Source organism: Solanum verrucosum, unplaced genomic scaffold, assembly GCF_900185275.1.
Source record: "Solanum verrucosum unplaced genomic scaffold, falcon-dt-bn FXZP01000307.1, whole genome shotgun sequence".
Classification (NCBI taxonomy): domain Eukaryota; kingdom Viridiplantae; phylum Streptophyta; class Magnoliopsida; order Solanales; family Solanaceae; genus Solanum; species Solanum verrucosum.
This window is the reverse complement of record NW_026020264.1, coordinates 1,457,359-1,480,931: the sequence shown is the minus strand read 5'-3', so window position 1 is coordinate 1,480,931 and position 23,573 is coordinate 1,457,359. Positions and strand designations below refer to the sequence as shown.

At 34.9% G+C, this 23,573-nt stretch overlaps 1 protein-coding gene across 1 annotated transcript; it reads right to left on the bottom strand.

Moving 5' to 3' along the window:
- Positions 1–18,038: 18,038 nt before the first annotated feature.
- On the bottom strand, positions 18,039–20,888 carry LOC125833570 (disease resistance protein RPM1-like). Its single transcript, XM_049512727.1, has one exon. The coding sequence runs from the start codon at positions 20,886–20,888 to the stop codon at positions 18,039–18,041; it is 2,850 nt and encodes a 949-aa protein (XP_049368684.1).
- Between the last annotated feature and the right edge of the window lie 2,685 nt (positions 20,889–23,573).

Below are 23,573 nucleotides of genomic sequence, written 5' to 3'. Positions count from 1 at the left end.
TTGAAAATATCGTCAGGCTGCTCCTCGATCTTGTAACAACTCATGAAAACTCTTTCAATATCCATTGTTCTCACACTCACTCGAACAGGAACAACAATTATGAGGAAAAAAAGTAATTTGTTAAAAGTGTAATAAGAAACTTTAACTCATCAAACCCCTCTTATAAAGGATTTTTAGAAACTTATTCCCCTTTTCCGATGTTGTTTAGGAGTGGCAACAAATTTAGAAACTTTCTCTTTTTCCCGTATTATTTAGGACTGCCCATAAATTTTCAAAATTATTTTTTTCCCTTTTCCTATATGTTTTAGGAGTAGGGTGCCTTGCAAGTTGCAACCTTGAAGTAACAATAGTGATATTTATTTTATTTTTATAGTCAAACGGCCACTTAGCTTCTCTCTTTTGCTATTCACACTAAGATCCTTTTTGCACAAGTACCAGCGTAAGAGAAAGTATGATTAAACCAACAGTTCAGCTAAGATGATAATATACAATTACTAAATTCTAAATCATCAAAAAGATTTAAGACTCGGATTAAAAGATAAAAGAAGACTTAGCAGATCACCACTGAAAGAGTTGAGTTTCTCTGTGTATTTTTTTTTTCCTTCCTTTAGTTGTACAAAGACTCTTCTAAATTGGCATGAGCCAGGGCTTGATCGTAGTTTGATCTTCAAGTAATTCTAGTGGATTTTTTGGGCTTGAATAGAATGGGTTGAGCTCGTCTTGTCAATGTAACAGATTGTCGCAAATGTAATTGGACTTCATTTAAGTCATATAATCTTGATTTTTTAAAATCAAATTTGATTGTTTATAGACACAATTAGTGCTGCAGCTGTTGCATTTAACCAGAGACTGGGCTATTCGATTTCATCTCCAGCTAACACAGAGCTGCCAAATTTAAACCACAAAGTTGTAAGTTGTTCAACTCATTTGACCTTTTGAGGTATGGACTAGATATATTTATTTATGACTTGGTAATCTTCTTCCTGCGGTAATAATTGAACATATGAATAATCAGACGTTAACTAAAACCACATCACTTACAGTGAAGATAGCAGCAACATGTTTACATCTAACACCACCTTAGAAGCAAGAAAACAAAAGCCATATATATCAATAAATATAGATTGGGATACTTCAATCATCAAGAAAGTGAGCAGATAGAGGTATGAAATCTACTCCTAGTTATTTTAAGTACTAGTAATTGCTAATAAAAAATACGCAAAGAGACACATGCTAGATCTTAAGAAGTTTCAAGATGTTGGTGTAATATACCATAAATATAATAAATTACACTTGAAAATAAAAAAATGACAAAAATGAATAAATAAATCTTTAGACTGAAGCGTAGATATTTCACTTTTTTTAAGGAGATTCAAGCCTACTGCGGCACAATCTACACCGACCCAACACTAATACTCTTGACTTGTCCCTTTCATGATACAACAGTCCAACAACGTTGTACAACTCAAGCAACTTCGGATTAGTTGAAGAGTCCAAATCAACACAAAAGAACACCTTCCTTCAACATGTTATTTTTCTCTTTTTGTATAGTGAATAAGTTGAAGACTTACAATATTCTTCTTTGTCTCAACTCTCTCTTTCACTACACTAACCTCACTACATACTACAATATGAGATACCCTTCACAAAGAAAGAAACACCAGTATTTATAGGGTAGGTATTCTTCTTTGTATTGAATAAGAATGATGTGGATAATAATGTAGGTAAATGAATGACCCAAAAATTACATAAGTTACAATGTATAATGAGGTAGAATAATGAGTGAAATTAGTGGTAAATCATGAGTTACAAGAGTTACACCAAAATAATGATCACATTCTTGTCAATTTATACCCACCAACATATGCACTTAATGTTTAAATTTTAATATTAAAATGGATAAACTCCAACACAAGATGATACTTTAAAAGACAAAGTAGAAAAGCACTAGGTCAAATGAAGGAGCGCAAAGGACCCCTTTGGTGTTAAATTTGACGAGATTCAAGATAAATTAATGTGAAGATTTGATATCTAGGAAGATAATTCTTCATTGGTACAAAAGTCAAGATAGTAATTTTGTAGGTGAAATTTGGATAAACCATAAAATGGTTTCACAAGGTAAACCTTGACATTTTGACACATAGTGATGTCATGAATGACATCGATAGGAAGAATCCACTCCTATAAATAGGGAGCTCTTGATTCATTTGTAAAGCACACCTCTCACTTGTCTTCTCATCTTCAAAGACATTTGATTTCCTTTTTCTTTTGTAGTATTTCACTTGTACTCTTTTGGAGTGAAATAAATATTGATTGATTGTGTCTGAGGAGTAGGCAAAAGAAAATAAAATTTTGCTGAACCTCGTAAATTACTGATGTTCTTTTTATTATTGTTTCATTTACTATTTATTAGCTACTTTTAGATATGTCAGTTGTGATTTCATCACTCTTTATATATTATGCCTCCACAACATTTGAAGCCCAAATACAATCAACCACATCAAAGCAACAAAATCAACATATATAATATGAGAAGGGAATGTGGGAATGGATAATTTGATTAAGCTAATTTTATGGATGTAACTTTTCTATTTCAAAGTGAAAGCTCATTCATACGTACAAAGGGAATACCCCACACTAAATCTCTCTCTCTCTCTCTCTCTCTATATATATATATATATATATATATATATATATATAATAAAGGAGAAATGTAGACAAAATGATGTGGCACCTCTTTATGTCATGATCCAACCCATCGGGCAGTGCGGGAACCTACTCTAACACCTAAGTAGGAGACTCCTTGATTCCCAAATAGTTAAAGACATGCGAAAGATTAAGAAAAGTGGAGATAAAATTGCATTCACGAGATTTTTATAAAAGAAACAATTTTTCAATGATTCAAGTTAAGACTTGTAAAGTAATTAACATCCCAGGGATCTAGTCTAAACAAGTACAAGAGCTTCTAAGATTACAAGGTATACACATGATAACAAGTGACACATCTCCCACCACATGGAAGGAAAAATAGAAGTTGTTGGAGATTATCTTCGTCTTCACCTATGAAACATTACTGACCCTGCAACCAGACTATGCCAAAAGGCATAACAAGAGTAGTATCAGTACAAACCACACGTACTGGTAGGCATCATCGGTCAACCCGATGCCCACCACATAATATAAGAAATCAACTAGTAGGAAACATGCAATAAGACTGTTCATACCTCCACCTTCATATCATTATGCCCTTACCATTTATGAATGCTTAAAAATATACTAGTACTCTTGACTCTAACCCCTTTCTCGATCCACTCTTGATCATAACTTAACCATTCTACCTCTTAGAGATGTTCCAGATGTAACCACTACTGTCACGACCCGATTTATCAAGTCATGATGGCACCTACTATAACCCACCAGCAGGTAAGCCAACCCGTAACCCGGAACAACAAGTAATGGGTCTGAGGGTAGAAATTAAACAAGAGTAGGAAAATAACAACATAAACAGGCGGAAGCAACCCAAAACATATATACAAATAAAGATCTCTCCCAGAACCTGGAAGTCACCAGTACAGAGCTACTACAAAATGAGTACCAGTCTCAAAACTGGACAACAGAGACTGGACTGTCTCGAAAGGAAAAAGACAAGTCTATATATACAGATGGAGACTGAAATAGTACAAAACGCCGTGTGCTCACCCCCGTCTCCGGATAAGTCTACTCCAAGCTCGATCAACGCTGGCTACTAGTGCTCGGACCTGCATCACAAAATAGATGCAAAGCGTAGCATGAGTACCAAAACAACAGGTACCCAGTAGGCATCATAGGCCGACTGAGCAAGATAAGCAAAAGTGAACTGAAATGCAAATAAAAGGTCACATCAAGTGCAAAGAGTAGTAAATGGGGGTATGTACACGAGCGTATAGGCAACAAAGACAAGTAATCTAACTAACTCCGTCGAGCTCCCATAAACCCGACGGGTACGCTCGTGCACAATAAAAGAAACCACCTGCACGGACCCCCATAAGCCCAGCAGATGCACCGGCAGTTAAAGTAAAATAATGGAGCTAGAAGGTCTATCACAATATTACCAATTTCCAGACTTTTAACTGAACCATTCCCAATCATATTCCAGGATCTCATTACGTCCCGGACTTTAATCGGAATCTCTCCAACCTCCAAAACCTCAACCTACAGATGAGAGTAATCAAGACTAAACTGAAGCTTTATTGAGGAATTGGGAATACACCACGTGCAAGCTGGACCACGGACTCGAACCGGGTACTATAGCTAATGAGTCAACCTATATGGGCTGGACCACGGACTCGAACCGGGTGCTGTAGCCAAAGGTCGGGCACGGGTGGGCTGGACCACGGACTCTAACCGGGTACTGTAGCCAAAACCAGATCACAGGTGGTAAGTTGGACCACAAACTCTAACCGGGTACTGTAGCTAAGCCTGAACATAAGTAAGCTGGACCACGGACTCTAACAGGGTACTGTAGCTAATAGAAAAGCAGGGCATTATAGATACAAGGTCATAAACTGAGTTACCGACTATCAGACTCAAGTCTGCTATATTAGTCTACAAGGAGCTGACCGTCCGAAACGACGTCGGAAAAAGTTCTACTGCCCAACGACATCCGAAATCTCGCAAGTCTATGGCAACACTAGTCTAAGCCTAGACTAAGGCCAAACATACTTCAAATCAATATTATCATATACACCACAAGGTATGGATGTTCAATAATATCAAGAGACGTGCTGTCATAATCCAACACTTTCCCGAAATAAGGTCTAAGGCAGGGATTATAGAAATTTAGCATGCTCGACACCCGAACCCCTACATACTCAAGCAAATCAATAAACAAATGCCTAAACATGCTCAATCTCACGAGGGAAAGCCATAGCCTACCTGAAAGCCGACCAAGCGTGCTCCAACTCACGGTACCAGAACTTTTCCCCTCCGAACGGTCTCCAAATGCATCCCCACTAACAAAAGGTTAATCACCTCGTCATTACGAATATATTGACACTAAAATTATATTTTTCAGAGACGGACCCAAAATCGGGTCTAAAACGGGATTGTGGGACCCACAATTGGAATCCCGAAAATGAATCCGTGAAAACGTCCCAAATACCTTACTAAACTAATACCCCAAAATTTAGCACAAACAGATGCCTAAAACATAGCAAATCAGCCACAACAATTAACACTAGCAGCCCCTTGATCACCCATTTCTGGAAAAACGAGACCCTTCCAACCCAAACAGATTATACCACGACGATCCTTGTGAAAAACTCTACAAGTTAGCCTCAAGAATGACTCAAGACGGACCTAAGATGATCAAGATCTCACATTTCAAAATTCAACAACAATTTATTTCGAAAAATCACCCTAGCAGTAGCTAAATTCGATTTCTTACCTCAAACGAAGCCTCCCCTCGCGTTCGTGAGATCACCTCTAGATTCCCCACGAAATTCTCTTGAAGTTAGCCTTTTGAATCACTTAATTCGGGCTTAAAATGGAGGAGAAATCTTATGTTGAAAATGTGAAAGAAATAATGGACGAAAATTTCCAGATTTCCATCCACTGCCACGTGGCGTCGCGTGGCTCTGCCACGTCACAGCCGCGTTAGAATTCTACAACCCTTCAAACTTAAATTTCGATGTTCCGGACTCGTTCGGAGTCGGAAAAATACAAACCATATATGGAATCTGATTGAAAATGATATTTCAGACTCAACGGTGAAGGCGGAATTTCCATTTGGAGATCGCTTCGATGAAAAGTGGGTGCCACACCCAGTATCGTTTTGAGCCAGATTCCACAACTGCCATCTAAAGCCTCGGGAAGTGAACAAAGGGTCGTTCTAGACCAAAATCGATATTCCGAAGCTAACCTAGCTGTCAAAATTTTCATCTGAGCACGTCTTCCAAGAAGGTTGACCAAAGTCAACTTTTCAAGTTATAAAATCTCCAAAACAGGGAAAAAGGGCCTAAAACCCAAACGAACGACCAGGCGACCGAACAGTCAGTGCCAACAAGTCATAAATGACTTGGGGTCGCTACAGGAATGCTCTATACGAGGGAAAGAATTCTTTAATTTAAAAATGACCTGGAGGATCATTACAACTACTAACCCGGCCAACTACTCACAACATACCCTTATTTTCTCCACATCACCACTCAACCCTTGACCCCATAGTACATGTTATTAAGGCTCGCTAACCGTTCAATACGAATCCCCTTCCCAGGTATTACCCAGCTACCTAACACTTGCGACACAAACACCTCCTTATTTCTCCAATTGTAAGCAAGCACCAACAAACTCTCTAAAATAATACACGGTAACACTTGAAACCCTTGGTCTCCATTTATCATATCTTATTCCGATTTGAGCCTGACCATTCATAGTTCATTCAATAACGAGATATATACCAAATAAGCACAACACTTTAATATAGTTATATAAAATATGGTTCAGTCATCATTTCAGAGCAACTTACCGTCTTCCATTATCAATGACAAATAGACATGAACATAGTAATCATCAATGGTTCTCTCAGGAAATCCATACCCAAACTATTAGTGTGTCGGAACGTAATACCCGATCCAATATGCATATGTGTCAGAACGTGACACCCAGTCCAATATATGTGTTGGAACGTGACACCCGATCCAATATATGTGGTGGAACGTGACACCCGATCCAGTCAGCACAACCACAATCACAATCACACCCATAATAAACACTACTCACTATCATACAATCAAATAATAAGTTCATGGCATATGATTATTCATATACATATATTCATTGTATTGGATTCGATTTACGTTCCTCGTTTCTCATGTATGTACAAAAACCTGGAAGCAATAACAAATATACACAACACAAAACTAGAAGTCGAACATCATCTAAACCTATTCCACATGACAAGGTTTCCTTCTATGATTCTCATCTTATTCAACAACTGATAGTATATAACCAATCATCCCTGTTTTCTGTACCCGTAGGGCTATGCATGAATTCTATCATTAATTGACAATATATTATGCGGTGAACACAAATTTAAGACTACTTAATTTAATAAACCTAGCCTATCTGGGAGCTAAGCAACTGCACAGGATTATGACTTCAATTCTGGTTGTCGAACCTCGTGACGATGGATTTGACCGGAAATTTGCAAGCTATCGACATTCTTACGCTAAAGATCTTTTCCTCCCTCATTCCCAAGCTTAGAAAAGCCTTTTGAGGGTTTCTGGGCTGATCCTCACCTCTTTTTGGTGTTTTGGAAAAAAGAGAGAAAATAAGACTTTGCGTTATTTAAGTTCTGTCCCCATCCGTCCCGCTCTGGCGCTCCTTGTCCCGTTGGAGCGCCGCCACCCTAGCGACACTTATCTTGCTCTAGCGGAAGTAGGGGGCCCAGTTCTCCCGACGTTTTTCCTTTCCTAAATAACGACGGTTCGGGTCGTTACAATAGATACCAATTTACCCCTCGTTCGTCCTTAAACGACTAGCGAAGGGATAAGCACGAACCCTTTGTGGGGTACTTCTAACTAATGAGTCAGTCCATTATGGAACCACGAAGAATGGTGACTCTTCCAAGTTTTAAGCACAGAAGGGGTCTTTACTCAAGGGACCGGTTAAGAAAGCGAAACAACACATGGGGACAGAGATATGTCCAATTACCTGACCAAACCTCGCCAGAGCGGCAAGACTCTCGCTGAAGCGGGGCCGATGTGGCGAGGATTCTCTTGCAGTTGCGGGTGATCGGGGTCAGTTTAGTAGGGGAAAGGGAAATGGTTTCCCCATTTCCTCCTACTCCCATTCAAAAGTTCCCCAAAACCCTCTCAATTGCTTCGCTCCGAACATCAAACTCAAGGTAATGTTCGTGTTCCTTACTCCGATTACTTCATTACTTACTTAACTACGAATGCATGACTCTACTTGATTGCTTAGGAAAGCCTTAATGTGGTTTTCAAAATGTGAAAATAAGTTGCTTGATTTTCTAGGAAAATGTAGCATGTGCAGTTCCCTTACATTTCCAATGTCTCCACAACATTCTGAGCATAAGGATTTCGTAGAAATACGGTCAAAACATGTTTGAAAAGGGCGGGGGATGTCGAATAGTTCCTTGGTGTAAAACTCAAATTCGGACTCTATTTATGGGTTATTTTGCTATAATAATTGCATAACTAAGTTTTAGGATACTTTAAAGACTCTGATCTGCTAAAATTCTATTAAAATAAAAATTTTCGGGTGAAGGGGCGCCATGATCGCGCCTGGAGTTCGTCCAAGATGAAGGTCGCTGTGGCGGCCTCCATCCCGCTATGGCAGCCTCCTTCATCCATTGAGGCAGGATCCTAGGCGCTCTAGCAGAATCTGGTGGGACATTGGCTTCTTGCCACTTCAAATAGAACTTTATCTTCTTCCTTAGCTAGATATTTACTAATTCCATGGAGTCCTAATGTGTACCCTTCATAAATTTTGTAGGCTTGTCTATTATGACTGGTATTAACGAGGAGAATCTACCTTTCGTCTGATTTCCCGATGCTGCCAGTTGGGAGAGGCACCACGATTACCAGACACTAAGTTCTTGTGCGAGAGAGGTTTTCACTTGTTAAGCTTGGAGGAGAAGGCCCCCGTCTTTCATGCCCGACTGATGGAGTTTGGATGGGGTCCGCTTACAAAGGATCCCCCCGCTGCACGCTTTGGCTGGGTGATGGAGTTCTACACCATACTCCATACTGTTCGTTGGGATGACCCTCACCCTACTATTTGCATCCGAGGAGTTGACATCCCCCTGAACACTCAATTCATTAATGAGGTGCTCGAGGTGCCAGAGGCTTCAAATGTAGAGTATGAAGTTAAGCTGTGAGAGATGAATTTGGGTGGATGAAAGACACACTAGTCGAGATTACGCTCAGGGACATGGTTTACTGGGCTACTACTGGGGCATTACCAGTACTAACTGGTCACCGGATACTAGGAGGTGGCTACACTTGGTTTTCACGAGGATTCGCCCGTTGGGCAATCGCACCGACGTGACTTTTCCCCGGGCTCTAGTGGTGACGTGTGTTATGCAAAGAATCGAATTGAATGTGGGCCACAAATCATTTCTGAGTGGAAGGTTTTCTATCGGGGCAACAAGAAGACATTATTTCTGCCTGGTAACAACGATGTGTAAGCGCCGATGGGGGTGCCACTCTTGGACACCGATGAGGTGCTTCTTATGAATCCCCTTTTTCACCCTCTTTTGATTAGGAAGGCGTCCACCTCCGGGAGTAAGAAGAGGAAGACTGACTGGGCCGGTAGAAGTCAAGTAGTTACTTATGCGTTGACGAATGAAGGGAAGATGATGAGGCAGATTAAGGTCATTTTCTATTGCGTCGCCCTCCAGAGGGAGTTTCCCAGGCTCGAGCAGGAGGACTTTCGGGAGTTTCCCTGGTTGAGAGAGGCTTGGACTGGTGATACGACCCTAGAGGACTTAGAGTCTGATAGCGACACTTCCAGACTTCCCATTCCTAGGGATCCTGATTTGGTTTTGCCCCATCTTGGGCATGTAATGAACAAAATTCTATTTCTCTTTTATTTTTCCTTAGATTTTTGTAAGCACATGGATGCTAGTTTTCGCTATTTTCATAGCCAATAATTAGATGCTAGGTTTTTATAACTTACTATTTATTGTTAAGTACTGATTGAATTGCACGAATTAACTTATGTACGGTTCGAGGTTCATATGTGTGACTAGGGAAAAACAAGGGTGACAAGGTTGAGATTCTGTCCCGCTCTGGCGGGCTCGCCCTGGTTGGAATAATCCCGCCCCAGCGGCTCCGACGGAAATTGTACCCAAGTCAATAATTTCCTGGGGTTCTTCCCATTTTCTAAAGTTTTTCGTTGATTTTGAGGCTATAACTAAGCATTTATGATAATCCTCTTAACTAGGATAGTCATTGCCTACCCCGAGTCAACCCATTAGTATATACTCCAGAATCCATTTCCCATTAATCCAACACCACTAACACACACATTCTCAGCATATTCCCATATACTCACACAGTTATAGTCGTCGCAACACAAGTCCAGATTTTGTTTACGAATCACATCGTAGCTTATCTAGACCCTTGCACCTAACCTAGTGATGACTCTCTTCTCGACATCAGGTTCACGAAACTCAGGCAATTACAACTCGCACATTTTCGAACATTTAGGCTAGCATATTGTACACATCAAAATCCACACAAATATTACTGTGCATATAATCATATCATAGCATCCAAGTAATGTACCTTTCTCACCAAACAATTAAATCAGACAACAATATGCACACATTCGTAGTTTCAAGCTATAACTCGCAGATAAGTTTAAGTTATTGATTAGTTCGCTCCATAGATGATCATTACTGATCATCCATATATTTATATCACCCTTAAGGCCATATACCAATTGGAACCTTTTCAATTACAATTTCATTCTTCCCAGCTCAAATTCCTTCATACATTATGAATCACTAATAAAAATCATAATTCTTGGCCATAGAGATTTCAAGAAACTAATTCAAGAATCCCAAGAAAGGTTTTCTTGATTGTTCTCCTTCAAGCTAGGGTTTCAAAGCTTCTAATCAAGTTCTTCTTCAAGAACCTTGTTCTTTCAGGTATGTAAGGCTATCATAGTGTTGGACTAGTTCATCATCACGCCCTACATCTACTTTTAAATCAGTTAAAGAGAAATCTAGGATTCTACCCCTAGATTTGAGTATTCTTGAGATAAGTTGATTTTGAGTTCTTGAATTTCTGATTTTTTAGAAATTATATTCCTAAGTATTGAGTTTCTATATTGTTATTGAGATCCTTGAGTTGATTTGTTCATGTCTATAATTCAACATGAATCCTATTTTGAGTTATAAATCTTGAGAAGGTTTTTCAAAGCCAGCAATTGAGATTTAAACTGGGTTTTGAGGTAGTAAAGATGAGTTTTGAGAAAAAGTTTAAAGGTTCTATTTCATAAAGACTTAAGAGTTTCTAACGTTATTTTTTTCATATATATTTACATATAGATATGTATCTATGTTAATTATTGGACATGAAAGATAAATTCATAAGTGCATATTTTCAAGAAGGTAAACACGTCTCATGTTTTGAAAAGTATTTCAAGTAATGTAAGAAGTTCATTATTTGTAATGGGTGAATTGAGCACAAAGTTATGTTAATTATTTGGGAGTAGTATCGAGCACCGAGTTGGGTTAGAGTCTTTTATGATTCGGAAGTCCCACAAAACTACATAGCCAGCGTAGGATAAAATAGCATTGATTCTTCATGCGACTCCTCACTGCCTCGGAGAAGGCCAATTAGATGGATCCATAGTCACGATATCATCATATACCCCGGCAAAGTATAAGATGGCTCTGGCAACATGAGGCGAAACGCTGTATCATTGCTAGGCTCATGGTAATGGCTGTCGGTTAGAGAAACTCCCCACAAGTAAAGTATATTATTTTCATGTTGCTTTCATTGTATATTTTACTATAAAGCTTAAATGGTTTTCCTTTCATGTTCATATATTGATTCAATTGAGTTGCTTTCAGTCATTCAGTTCAGTTATTTGCTTACTCAGCCATATTACATACTCGTACATTTCATGTACTGATGTCATTCGACTTGCATTCTTTTATGATGCAGATTTAGCCGTTCATGATTTTCAACAAACACTTCGTTGATCTCATTCTACACTCCAGTTAGCTTTGGTGAGCCGTCTTGTATTTCAGAGGACTTCACAATTACGTTCCAGTTAGTACTTTTGAGGTGTTGTGGTCTTGTTCCAACATCCCTCCTTAATAGTAGAGGCTTCACAGATAGACAGTTTTGGAGAGTCTTTCAATTTCAGATATTTTATTTAAAACTTATGTTTCATACTCAGTATATCCAGTTCAGTTTTGAAATTTATTAAATTGTTTTTAAACACTTCTTTCAATTTGATGTCTATGTATGCTTGAGTTAGTCTTCCGCTTGTAGTCAGCCAGGATGAGGGTTCGCTTGAGGGACAACAATGATTCTTGAGTGCCGGCCATGTCCAGGGTATAGGCTTGGGTCGTGTCAATACACCAACATATAAAAATTTATATACTAAATAAGTCACCTCATTATTACCACTTTGAGCAATTTTCAATATAATTATGTGTTACATCGTTTAAAATTTTATAGATATTTTTAAAAATATTCTATTCTTAATAAACTAATAAAAAGTTTAAATACTTCAAATATTTGTCCTGTAAATCCATTTAAACATTTTGAATATAAAAGTAATTTTTTCGACGAAAGATGCTCAGTTGGACATCATGAAATGGCTATAGCTCCGCCCCGAATCGGGATTGGGGGGGGGGGCATATACATCCAAAAAAACAAAAGTAATGAGTAGAAGACGCAGACAAAAGATGGAGACAACCAGATCTGCTGAAGGCTACGTAAAATGTTGCTTCCCCTATTTATATGTTCTGCTTATTAACTTGTCATTTCACAAAACCAATACATAAATAATACTATTTTTTTTATTTTACCCTTGAGAGTTATTAGTTTTAACAATATGAATTCGATCAATATAGGAAAATTACATAATTAATTCATTTTAATTGGTCAATTTAATTAATCAAAATAAATTAATTTATGTATTAAAAACTTGACTCCAAAAAAACACTAAATAAAGGTACAATGATAAACTTACATAGATTTTTAATGGACGTGAAATCTAAAAGGGTGAATTATGAGAAGCACCACTTAAGGACCAAAGTACCGCTAAGTAGAATATAAAAAAAATTATATATATATATTGTTACTATAAATTAAAATTTTCTTAATAATTTGTTGGTAATCTCTTACTAATTTTTTTTTCCGGAATATTTCACATTGGGGAGAGTTCGTATCCAAGGGGACACAAAACCGAGACCTCTTGGTTAAGTGAAAGGAGTATTTACCGCTCCACCACAACTCTTGTTGGTATTCCTTACTAATTATTTCACACATATATTTGAAATTTTATTATTGATGTAATTATAATTAATATCGTTAACAATTAAATTTATAATTACTTTCTATTTCTTAATTTGTCTAATTGACATCAATTTAAATAAACCATGTATTAATATTGACTTTGTAAGATTGTCTTCAATTCTTTGAGATGTTATATTAAACATTTCAAACTTAAACTAATTAAATTATCAAACAATTAAATTTTAAAAAATATTGTCCTAACTTTGAATGTCTTCTAAGATAACGATCACTATAATATTGGTTTTTGTAGTTAAAAGTAATACCAAATATTATATAAGTAAAAATATGATACTCTAATTGACATATTCAATCAAATGAAGTTTTAATTTTATTTTAAACTTCTAGAATAATTTTGATAGTTTGTGTAACAATTATTTTATTTAAAAAGTTTTCAAAACTATAATCTAATAAGAGGGATTTAAATATTTGTATTATTATGTAACGTATAATAATTTTTATATATATTTTTTCTTATCTTACAAAATATTATAAGAAATATTATATTATCAATTGAAAAAAAATAATTATTAAATTAAAATTTATTATCATATATTTTTTGAATTTACGAAAATAAAATGTATGAAAAGGATTAAATAAGTAATTCAATATCATCCCATCATCTTTTAATTGTTGAACCAATTCGGTCGCTTTCCATTTTTTTTTCAAATTGCATTGTAATTGTTGTGTATTTTCTGCATAGTAGCTTGTACATTCTTATTGATTGTCACTTCAATCTTCTTCATCAAGGGTTTCTTGCTTTGGATATGAATCTATTTTTCTCTCTCCAATGTTGGTCACTTTTTCACCCACTCTCACTTCTTCTTCATCATCAAGAAGACAAGAATGCAGTCGTCTGATGCTACTGAGACATTCATTAAGAATTTGATTATTTTATTTTTGCGTTTCTCGAACTATGTGCAATACTTAGATGTGCCATCTTGGTGAACAACTTCTATCAAGGTGAATATATCATCAGGCGTCTACCCATGGAAAAACAACTCAGGAACAATGTTTCGATTTCCATTCTTCTTACCCTAGTCGAACAAGAACAAAAACAAAAGATGAACAATTTATCAAAGTTTAGAAACAAGAAAAAAATATGTGATAGAATGTTTAGTATGCGTTTTTTATTAAAAAATTAGAAACTTTGTTTTACCCGTGTATTTTCGGAAACGGAAAGTTTTCCTTTTCCTGTACAAGGTTGGAGATACTTTTGGTAAATCACAAATTTAGTAACTTTTTACTTTCTTCAAGCTCAAGTAATGATAAAATTTACTGATCTTTTCTTTTGTCATTTACCAAAAAAATTACCATTTCACATGTTACCATACATAGTTCAAATGTGATTTTTTTATATAAATATAAAACTTAATTGATAAAATTAATTAATTTTTTTATAAATAAATTAATATTTAGTATTTTAACAGATTTTTTCACTTTAGTTTCCTACGATCATCACCTTAACGTATAAGCTAATATGCAACTATCCTCTTCGTTTATTTTTACTTGTCATATTTCGTTTTTCGAGAGTCAACTTTGACCACCATCTCTGCTAGACTAAATAACGAAATAATAAAACGTTACCCACGATAACATTATATACTTTTATTTACCCTGTCAATTATTAAATTTTCCTTGTTAGAATTTATGAATAAAAAGATGTAAACCTTTTATTCATCTCCACACGATCATTAACTCAAGAGACTTGCTTTGTTTTTAATGAAAAAGTCTTACTAAAATCATATCACTAATATTAATTTGACTAACAATATAATATTAATTAATAAATATGTATAATAAGTAATTATATATATATATATATATATATATATATAAAAAGTGAGAACAAAAAAAGTTAAAAGTTGAAATATCAAAATAACCCTATAAAGTTGAGTTACTATAATAATATCATTAAAAAAAGGTACTCTAAATTAAAATGTTATAAAATATTTATTCAATTATATATTAGATAGTAATTATATCATATTATACTAACACTAGAAAACCAAAAAAATTGTAGTAAATACTATTCATACAATCATTCATTAAAATATTATTATTTAATATTTAATTAATTAGATGTTTAATTTAGCTTAGGGGTAAAATAGTAATCCAGTTTTTCATCTTTGGAGCTTCCCACTTATATATATATATATATATATATTATTTTGATTATTTTTTGAATGGTGCGTTATTTATTAGAAACATAATGTAGAAGAACAAGAGTCAATTAGGATTTCTAGAATTTTAAGAGTCATATGTAATTGGTAAAATAATTTAAACTGAAGAATTGTTCTTAAATAAGTACATGAATCAATGTTTTCCCTTTTTAATCTTAAATTAAAGAATATGAAGAGTTGCAACTAAATCAATATATACCATTACCAAATACGAATTTGTCATCTTGAGTTCTTCCACTAGCAGTTCTACGTACTCCTATGGTAAAGTTCATTCTTTTCTCCTTTCTTTCCATCTTCTATTATTTGTTAGTGAGATTTTGATCATTAATATATATATATATATTTTCAAATCAGTCTATCTATGATATGAGATTGATAATAGAGTGTATAGCAAGTTTGACATCTTAACTTTATTTAGAAACACCGAAAAGAATTTTGAGAAAGATGAATTCATAAGGTTAGAAATATCAAGTATGACTTGTACATTGTCCTACAATGATCAAGTTTGATTGCCTTATATTAAATGAATCAAATTCATTTGATTCTACATTTTGTGCTTTTTTATAAATTATATTTGGACGGTTTGGTTCATTGTTTTAAAGTTATGCACAAGATTGATCTAATATTATAATGTTATAATTTCACCCTTGTTTTTAAAGGAAGAAAATAGTAAGATGGATTCACTGAGGTTAAGTTGGTATTACATTTTAAAATAATATTTATTTAACTTTATAAGAGTTTTTACTTATTGACGTATAGGGTACACGCGTTTTGCGCGTGCCAGAGACTAGTTAATAAATAAGTAAGAGACTACACATTTAAGTCGTATGTCATTAGTATATGAATAACTTGGATGCTTAGGCTTCTCCCTATAGTTTGTGAAACGTATATCTTGAATTCGTATAGATTTAATAATGTGTATTTACTATTTTCTGAACTATGTATGATGCTTCTTTAATAATATGTTTATTTAATGTCAATTTTGAATTGCTTCATCTTCCAACCTTTACCGCAATATTAACCTTTGAAATGTACATGCAATCAATCAAGGATTTGTTTTCCTAATAAAATATATCTAACCTTTTCATCCATTTTCTCAATACACGAAGAGTTTATAGCAGAATTAAACTTTTGATGTGATAGTGAACCAACATGAGGATGTACTCTTGGTTGCCTACTATATGCTACTTCTTGAAAAGGTATTTTCTATATGATTTTTTTTTTTGTTATTTTCTTATTGCATCTTTTAACAAAATTAAAATTGTATACTTTTGATTAAACTTGAAGATTATTTATCACATTCTAAAAGATAATGGAATTGTTGGACTTGTATATATGGGAATAACATTTGCCTCGAATGTGGTACATTGTTATTTGTATACTTGTACCTTTTTTTTTGTTGGTAAAAAACAAGTCAATCCTATTTAGTTTTAATCATTTTTTAAATATTATAAGTATCAACGCTAATTTTATACCAATAACTCCAATAATATATCCCCACAATGTTGTTAATTCTTTTATTGATAAATGTAGAGTAGAAATTCATTATATACCATTAGAAGTTACATTATCTTAATTAGTTTTATACAATTCAATATTTCCTACTCCCTTGTTTTCTTTAATTGTCACTATTTTCTTTAATAGTCATGCGATATAAACTTTAACTAATATTTTAAGATGTATTTTTCCGTCATATTGATATGAAAAAAATTTACAGTCTATACTACTTTTCATATAGTTTTTGAATATCTAAATTCTTATTTCAAAATATCAAATTAGTGTAATCTAATTTAACTTTTAAAATTAGTCAAATTGACTCTTAAAAAACGCAATATGACAACTAAAAAGAAACGGTGAGAGTAATAACTAAAATTGTATTAAAAAATTAGATGATATTGTTGTGTTTGACTAAACACATAGTAGAATATACATAAAATTAGGCATGCACAAATTTTATAAAAAATAATGGTCTTTCGAAACGTGGGTTAGAATATATGAAATTAGGCATGTACAAATTGTATGAAAATAATAAGGGATAAATGTGCAATGCATATTTTCAGAAACTAGTAATAATAAAAAAGACAAATAAATGAATTCTTTTTGAATTTGTATCTTCACGTGACATAATAGGAGAGAATGATTCAACCCCTAAGGAATGATTAAAACTATTTCACTTTCTAAATTTTTTCGATCTTGAATGGACGGAATACTTGCTGGAATTTCACTACGAATGCCAAGCCAAACTTTGATCACAACCGAGGTGTGCGACTCACCACTTGGAGACAAAGACTTATTGGTTTGCGGATAACTTGCAGATTACCACGGAAAGAATTGAGCTTCTCAGTGTATTTCTTTTTTCTTCTTCTTTTAGTCGTATAAATGCTCTTTTATAATGGCACAAACTAGGGCTTGAGCATACTTTGATCTTCAAGTAATTCTAGCAGATTTTTTAGGCTTGAAGAGCATGGGTTGAGCTCGTCTTGTCAACGTAACAGATTCCCCCAAATGTAATTGGACTTCATTTAAGTCATATAGTCTAACTATGCATAGATGAAAAAGTGCACAAACATACAAACAAAGAGGTTGGAAAATGCAACTCTGAGAATCCACAAAACTCTTCTAAACAAATTACTGAAAGTTGCACTATATTACAGCAAGTTCACTTTTGCAATGTTAAAAAAGCATAAAAAAATTATATACACTGCTTATTACAACAGGAAAAGTAAATTGCTTTCAAGTCTGATGAAGGATCAGAGAAAGATTATTTACACAGAAATTGGAAGGAGAGTGGAGCTCTACGTCCTTCAAGCGACTAGAGGGAATTTCGCCTTCCATAGGTCCTAGTGACAGCTCCAGACTGATCAGAAATCTGATTTTTCTCCTTTTCCTTTAGTGAATGTACCATCCAACAACCGTCCCTCCAATATGTATAGAATACTTCACGGATATGTGAAACTTTCCAAGCATCAGCACCTAGTTTGTCTGGACGCAGTGTCGTGATGAATTCATCAGGCATGTCAAAGAATTCAAGAACCTTCAGATTTAGGAGGTACTCGATTCCAGTTGGCACAGTTTCAAGCAAAGCACACCTCTGGATAACCAGTTTCTCAAGATGAGGTACTGCACCTTCCCCGATTGTCACCTGCTTTAGTCCTTCCAACTTGTCCAAATTTAAAAGCTTAAGCCTTTGAAATTTCCCTTGCTCAAAGTAGAGTTCCTTTCCTGTGTATCCTACAAGAAATTCAAGATGGACAAGATTGGGCAAATCTTGTAGATATTTCAGTGGATCTTTTGTTAAATGAGTCCACCTGAAGTAAATTTTGACCAAGGAATGAAGATCTTGAATCCACGCAGGCAACTTAACAATGTGTCCTGTCAAATACAGGCACTGAAGAAGAGGCGGAGGAGATGACATGTAAGAAAGATCAAGGATCTCATGCTCTTCCACTGATTTAAGATTTAAAGACTCAAGCTTGCGAAGCTTTTGAATTGATGAGCACACAGTCCTCCCATCTTCTTTTCTCAACTTCAGAATACAAAGTCGTCTCAGTTCACTCAACATCCCTACTTCTCTAAGTATGCCACTGCCAGGGGTTGCCTCAATACACGCAAGTTTCTGCAAGGCTCTCAAAGCTCCAATTCCTCGGAAAGCCTTAAAGCCTGGTGAAGAATTGTAAGGAAGATACGAATAGGATACGAGGCTATAGACTAAAAGGTGACAGAGATTTTCAAGTTTTAAAATCTCCACAGGCAACTCAGTGACATATGTCTGCTTCAGATCCAATATTTCTAGCTGTTTGAGTCTTCCAATGGATCTTGGAAGCACTTTCACATTGGTATTCCTCAAGCTTAGATACCTTAAGTGAAACATTTGGAAAATCGTCTCTGGGATCATATTTAGAGGAGCTCCTCTCAAATCTAAAACTCTTAGCATCCGGGAGCTACCGAGCACTTGACTTATGCAAGACAAGGACTGTGGATCTGCTACACCAAATGTAAGCAAAGAGCGAAGTTTAGTGACTGACCTTTTCACTTGTAGGTTGCCCAACATGCCATGCATTGACAGCCGTCGAGTTTTTTCAGGCCACAATTTATTATGCTCATCAACTGTTGCAGTAAAGTTACCATCTCTTGATTTTGAAAGTATAAGCTCGCGGTATAAATCATGAATCCTACCTAATTTCATGCTACCGTCATCATTGTACTGCACTGGATGGATCAAGCTTCTGTTGATGAGCTCATTGAGATAGCTGTCTGCAACGTGTTCAACTGTCCCCTGCTCTTTTTGTTTTACAAATCCTTCCATTATCCACCGGTAAATCAGTGTATTGCGCTCAATTAGATGATCCTCGGGATAAATGCTCAAATACAGGAAACATGGCTTAAGATAGTGGGGGAGATCATTGAAACTGAGTAACAAAACTATTCTCATACTCTCAAATTTGTCATTGCTATCCAGTTCAGGACCAAGGCTGTGATTAAGCATTCCCCATTCCCTAATGTTGTTCCTGTTCTTTGTAGCCAAAACCCCACCAACGGCCACAACAGCCAGCGGCAGTCCACCACATTTTTTCAAGATGTTCTTTGAAATGCTCTCCAAGTGTGAAGGACATGAATAACCATGAAATGCCTTTTTGCAGAAAAGAATCCACGACTCTTCAGTAGACAAGGGTTTCACCTCATAAACATAGCCATTGGTCTCTATGCTACAAAAGGAAGCCACATCCAAAAGACGTGTTGTGAGGATAACACGACTTCCATTATTTACATCAGGCAATGCATATCTGATAGCTTCCCAAGCTTGAATAGTCCAGACATCATCAAAAACTAGCACATACGTTCTCGATTGCAGGAATACTTTTGCTATTGTTTTAAGCCTGTTACTGCTCATGGTGTTTAGACCTTCAGGTGCTGGCTGCTTCACTTCATCGTAGAGCTGTTGAATCATGTCTTTCAAAACTTCTTCAACCTTGAAGGACTTGGAAACTGTTATCCAAGCAAGGCTATTGAAGTTTTTCTTGACGGATGCATCCTCATACACTTTCTTAACCAGGGTGGTCTTTCCTGAACCTCCCATTCCCACCACCGAAATCACTTTAAGTCTAGGATCATCCTCCACGAGCCAACCGGTTAGCTGCTGTGTGGGATTTTCAATGCCCACAAGCTCAGCTTCTTCTAACAATAATGCATCACCTCTGCGATCATTTGCAGTATCGTATGCATGGTTAGAATTTGAACCTTGCTCTGGGACATAATATTTGAAACGGTACCTATGATGTCCTATTGCAATATTGTTAACTCTTGATTTGATGGCTTGGATTTCAATGACAAGTTTATGGTGGAATTTGATGTTTCTGATTGAGAAAACCAATTTTGCAATGAAACAACAAGATCCACGGTAGTGATGATCATATGACAAGAGCATGGACTCATCAAGAACATCCTCAATGTCATTAGCGACATCTCTCACTTGCCTAACCCAGACTTTGACCTCAGCATCTCCCTCTTCGAAAGCATCAGCCACACCAAGAAAGGTTATCATTCTCTCCAATTCATCTTTGATATACTGGATATCATGCTTGACTCCCTGAAGCAATATTGATTCTTCCGCTAATAAGTTTGTGAGTTTGTCAAGTAAGAAAACGACAGCACAGTCTGCCATCTCCACCTGATCTTCACAAGTGTATGCTCATTTCTTTTTGTAATGAAAATAAGAACAGCCCCATCTTCCTGGTAAATTCTTATGAAGAGGCAAAACTCAAATTGTGGTCCCCTGATTAGGCATCATGTTAGTCACTGAAACTGGACTCCTTTATGCATTAAGAGGACCTTGGACAGATTACACTAGAAATTTCAGAACAATTACTCAGAAAGTTTTAGCAAACACAAGTAATTAAGTCAAATTAAAAGGAACTTCTCTAGAAATTTTGGGAATTCTTACTAAACTAATTTCTTAATTTACTCTGGCTGTCTTCTACCAGATCAGTTTGACTCCACAAAATGATATATTATATTTGTTCAGTAAAGTCCCATTGGGATAAAGCGCTATCTAACAAAGGCAACTTCATACCAGGGACTCAAGCTCGAGACCTTTGATTAAGAATGAGAGAGTACTTACCACTCCACTACAACTCTAATTGGTAACAAAAGGATATACTAGAAGCTTAAGATGAAAACTTACTTAATCTGATGGAACAGCTCTTCTTCTAGTTTACCAAAAACTAGCAGAGGGAGAAGAGATAGCAGACATGATGATAAGTAAGTGGCTTCAAATGTTACCTTAGTTGGTGGTTGGCATGTGTCACAAAGCCAATAAAGTTTCAAGTGAGGAAGAACATTGAATCTTCTCAATTGTTGAGTGGGAAATTGACTCATCACCAATTCTATGTTTGTTTATTGAGTGGGAAATTGACTCATCACCAATTCTATGTTTGTTTTTTTTAAGAAATGTAGCAAGTATAGACACTTTTAAGTGGTATTTGCAAATATTGTTTAGGTACAAGTAAATAATTTGATTATCTCATTATTTAGTCAATCAAGTTGCCAAAAAACCTAGTTTAGAAAGTAGTAACAATATCAAAATGACTAAATGAGTTTAAGTAGAAGCAAATGAACTGACTTTGTTAGAAAGAGTTGTACTCCTAATGAGTTAGGAGACTTTCCAGCGCTGGAAAACACACACAAAAAAAAAAAAAGTAAATGAAGAAGCTAATCGAGCGTAAAATTACTTTATATAGAATTTAAAGTTGGAATTGGACTTGTAGTTGACCATACTTTTAAAAAGAATATTTAAAATTTAAATGCATTTTTTAAAAAGAAAATATGGTTTATACATAATTCCATAAATAAAATCCAATATACGAGCTACTACATATCATATGAATATTTTTTCACTTACATGGAATTTTTGAAGATGCGTTTGGTTATAGTTTTTACAAATAATATTTGATTGTTTGAGTGTACATTTCCCAAAAAAAACATGAAATATAATTCAAATGTGATAATATTTTGTAAAAATAATAAATTTGAAAAAGAAAAATATAGTGAAAGTGAAAAAATGAATTTGTAATTTTCCTGGCCAACAACTGATTTTTCAAATATATGTGTTTTCAAACTAATAAATGATAGTTTATGTATCAAATTCACACTTTCAATAGTTTAAATATAAAACTCAATAAAATGTGATAGTTTAGGTGTGTTTTTGACACCTATCTCTTATAAAATTTGAGAAAAAAATTGTGTAGAAAATATAATGATAAATGTTTTGTTTATTTAATGTGGATGTCATTGTAATAGTTGAGAAATAGAATAATGTTTAGTTAATTGTAGCATCTTTTCTTACGTGATTATCTAATTTGTTGACTTATTTATATCTTAGTAATTGTCATGAACCCATATTACTATTTTGACATTTATCTTTTTTATTCTCTGCAGATTATTGAATACTCTAAAGTCTATCAAAAAGTCAAACTTTTCGCATTATGCAGAAACTATTGTTGTGTGTTTATAAAAAAGATCAATTTTATCTTTTGGTGTATTCTTTAAATTTCAAGCACTGCAATGAATCAATATTATTTTAATATTGTTATATCAAGTTATCAAAATCGACGCAATTATTTCAATATCATTATATGAACCTTTAAATTTTTTGAGACATATTTTATTATTCGTACTTTATATTATATTTTTTCATTGAAAATTTTCATTGTTTAACATACTTACTTCATAAGGTTTGTGTATATATATCTTCTCATGACTTCACTTGTAGGAGTATATTGAGTAAATTTATTTATGACAACTTAAAAAAATAAGGCATCTCTGTGAAGTTTGGCTTTAGGCCTCCAAGCTTATTGAAACGGCACTGTCATTGTCCTCGGGATTCAACCCGAATCATAAAAATCTATTGTATTTAATCTTATTTTACGAAAAATTATCTTCACAACTTGAACTCAAACCCTCCTAATTACATAACACTAACTTTATCGTTACCCAAAATCCCCCTCCTTTGGATGCATTTATTCCTCCCCAAAGTTACATGGCAACAACAAGGAATTAATGAACTAGTGTCGTACAGGAACTTTTTCATACCAAAATATCACAAGGTTAAAAATTAAAAATAAAAATAAAAATAAAAATAAAATTTGCACCGTTTTTTGTCAGTATATTACTTTTTGACTCTTTTTACGTAAATAAAAATATAGTTATATTTGTTATATAAAATTAATTATTTGAATATATATACTATATTCTATATAGTTGAAACTTGAAAGTATCGTTTATCACTAATCAGTTGTCCCAAAATAAAGGTAAAAATGAAAACCCACGTGGCAAATATCTATTTGTTAAT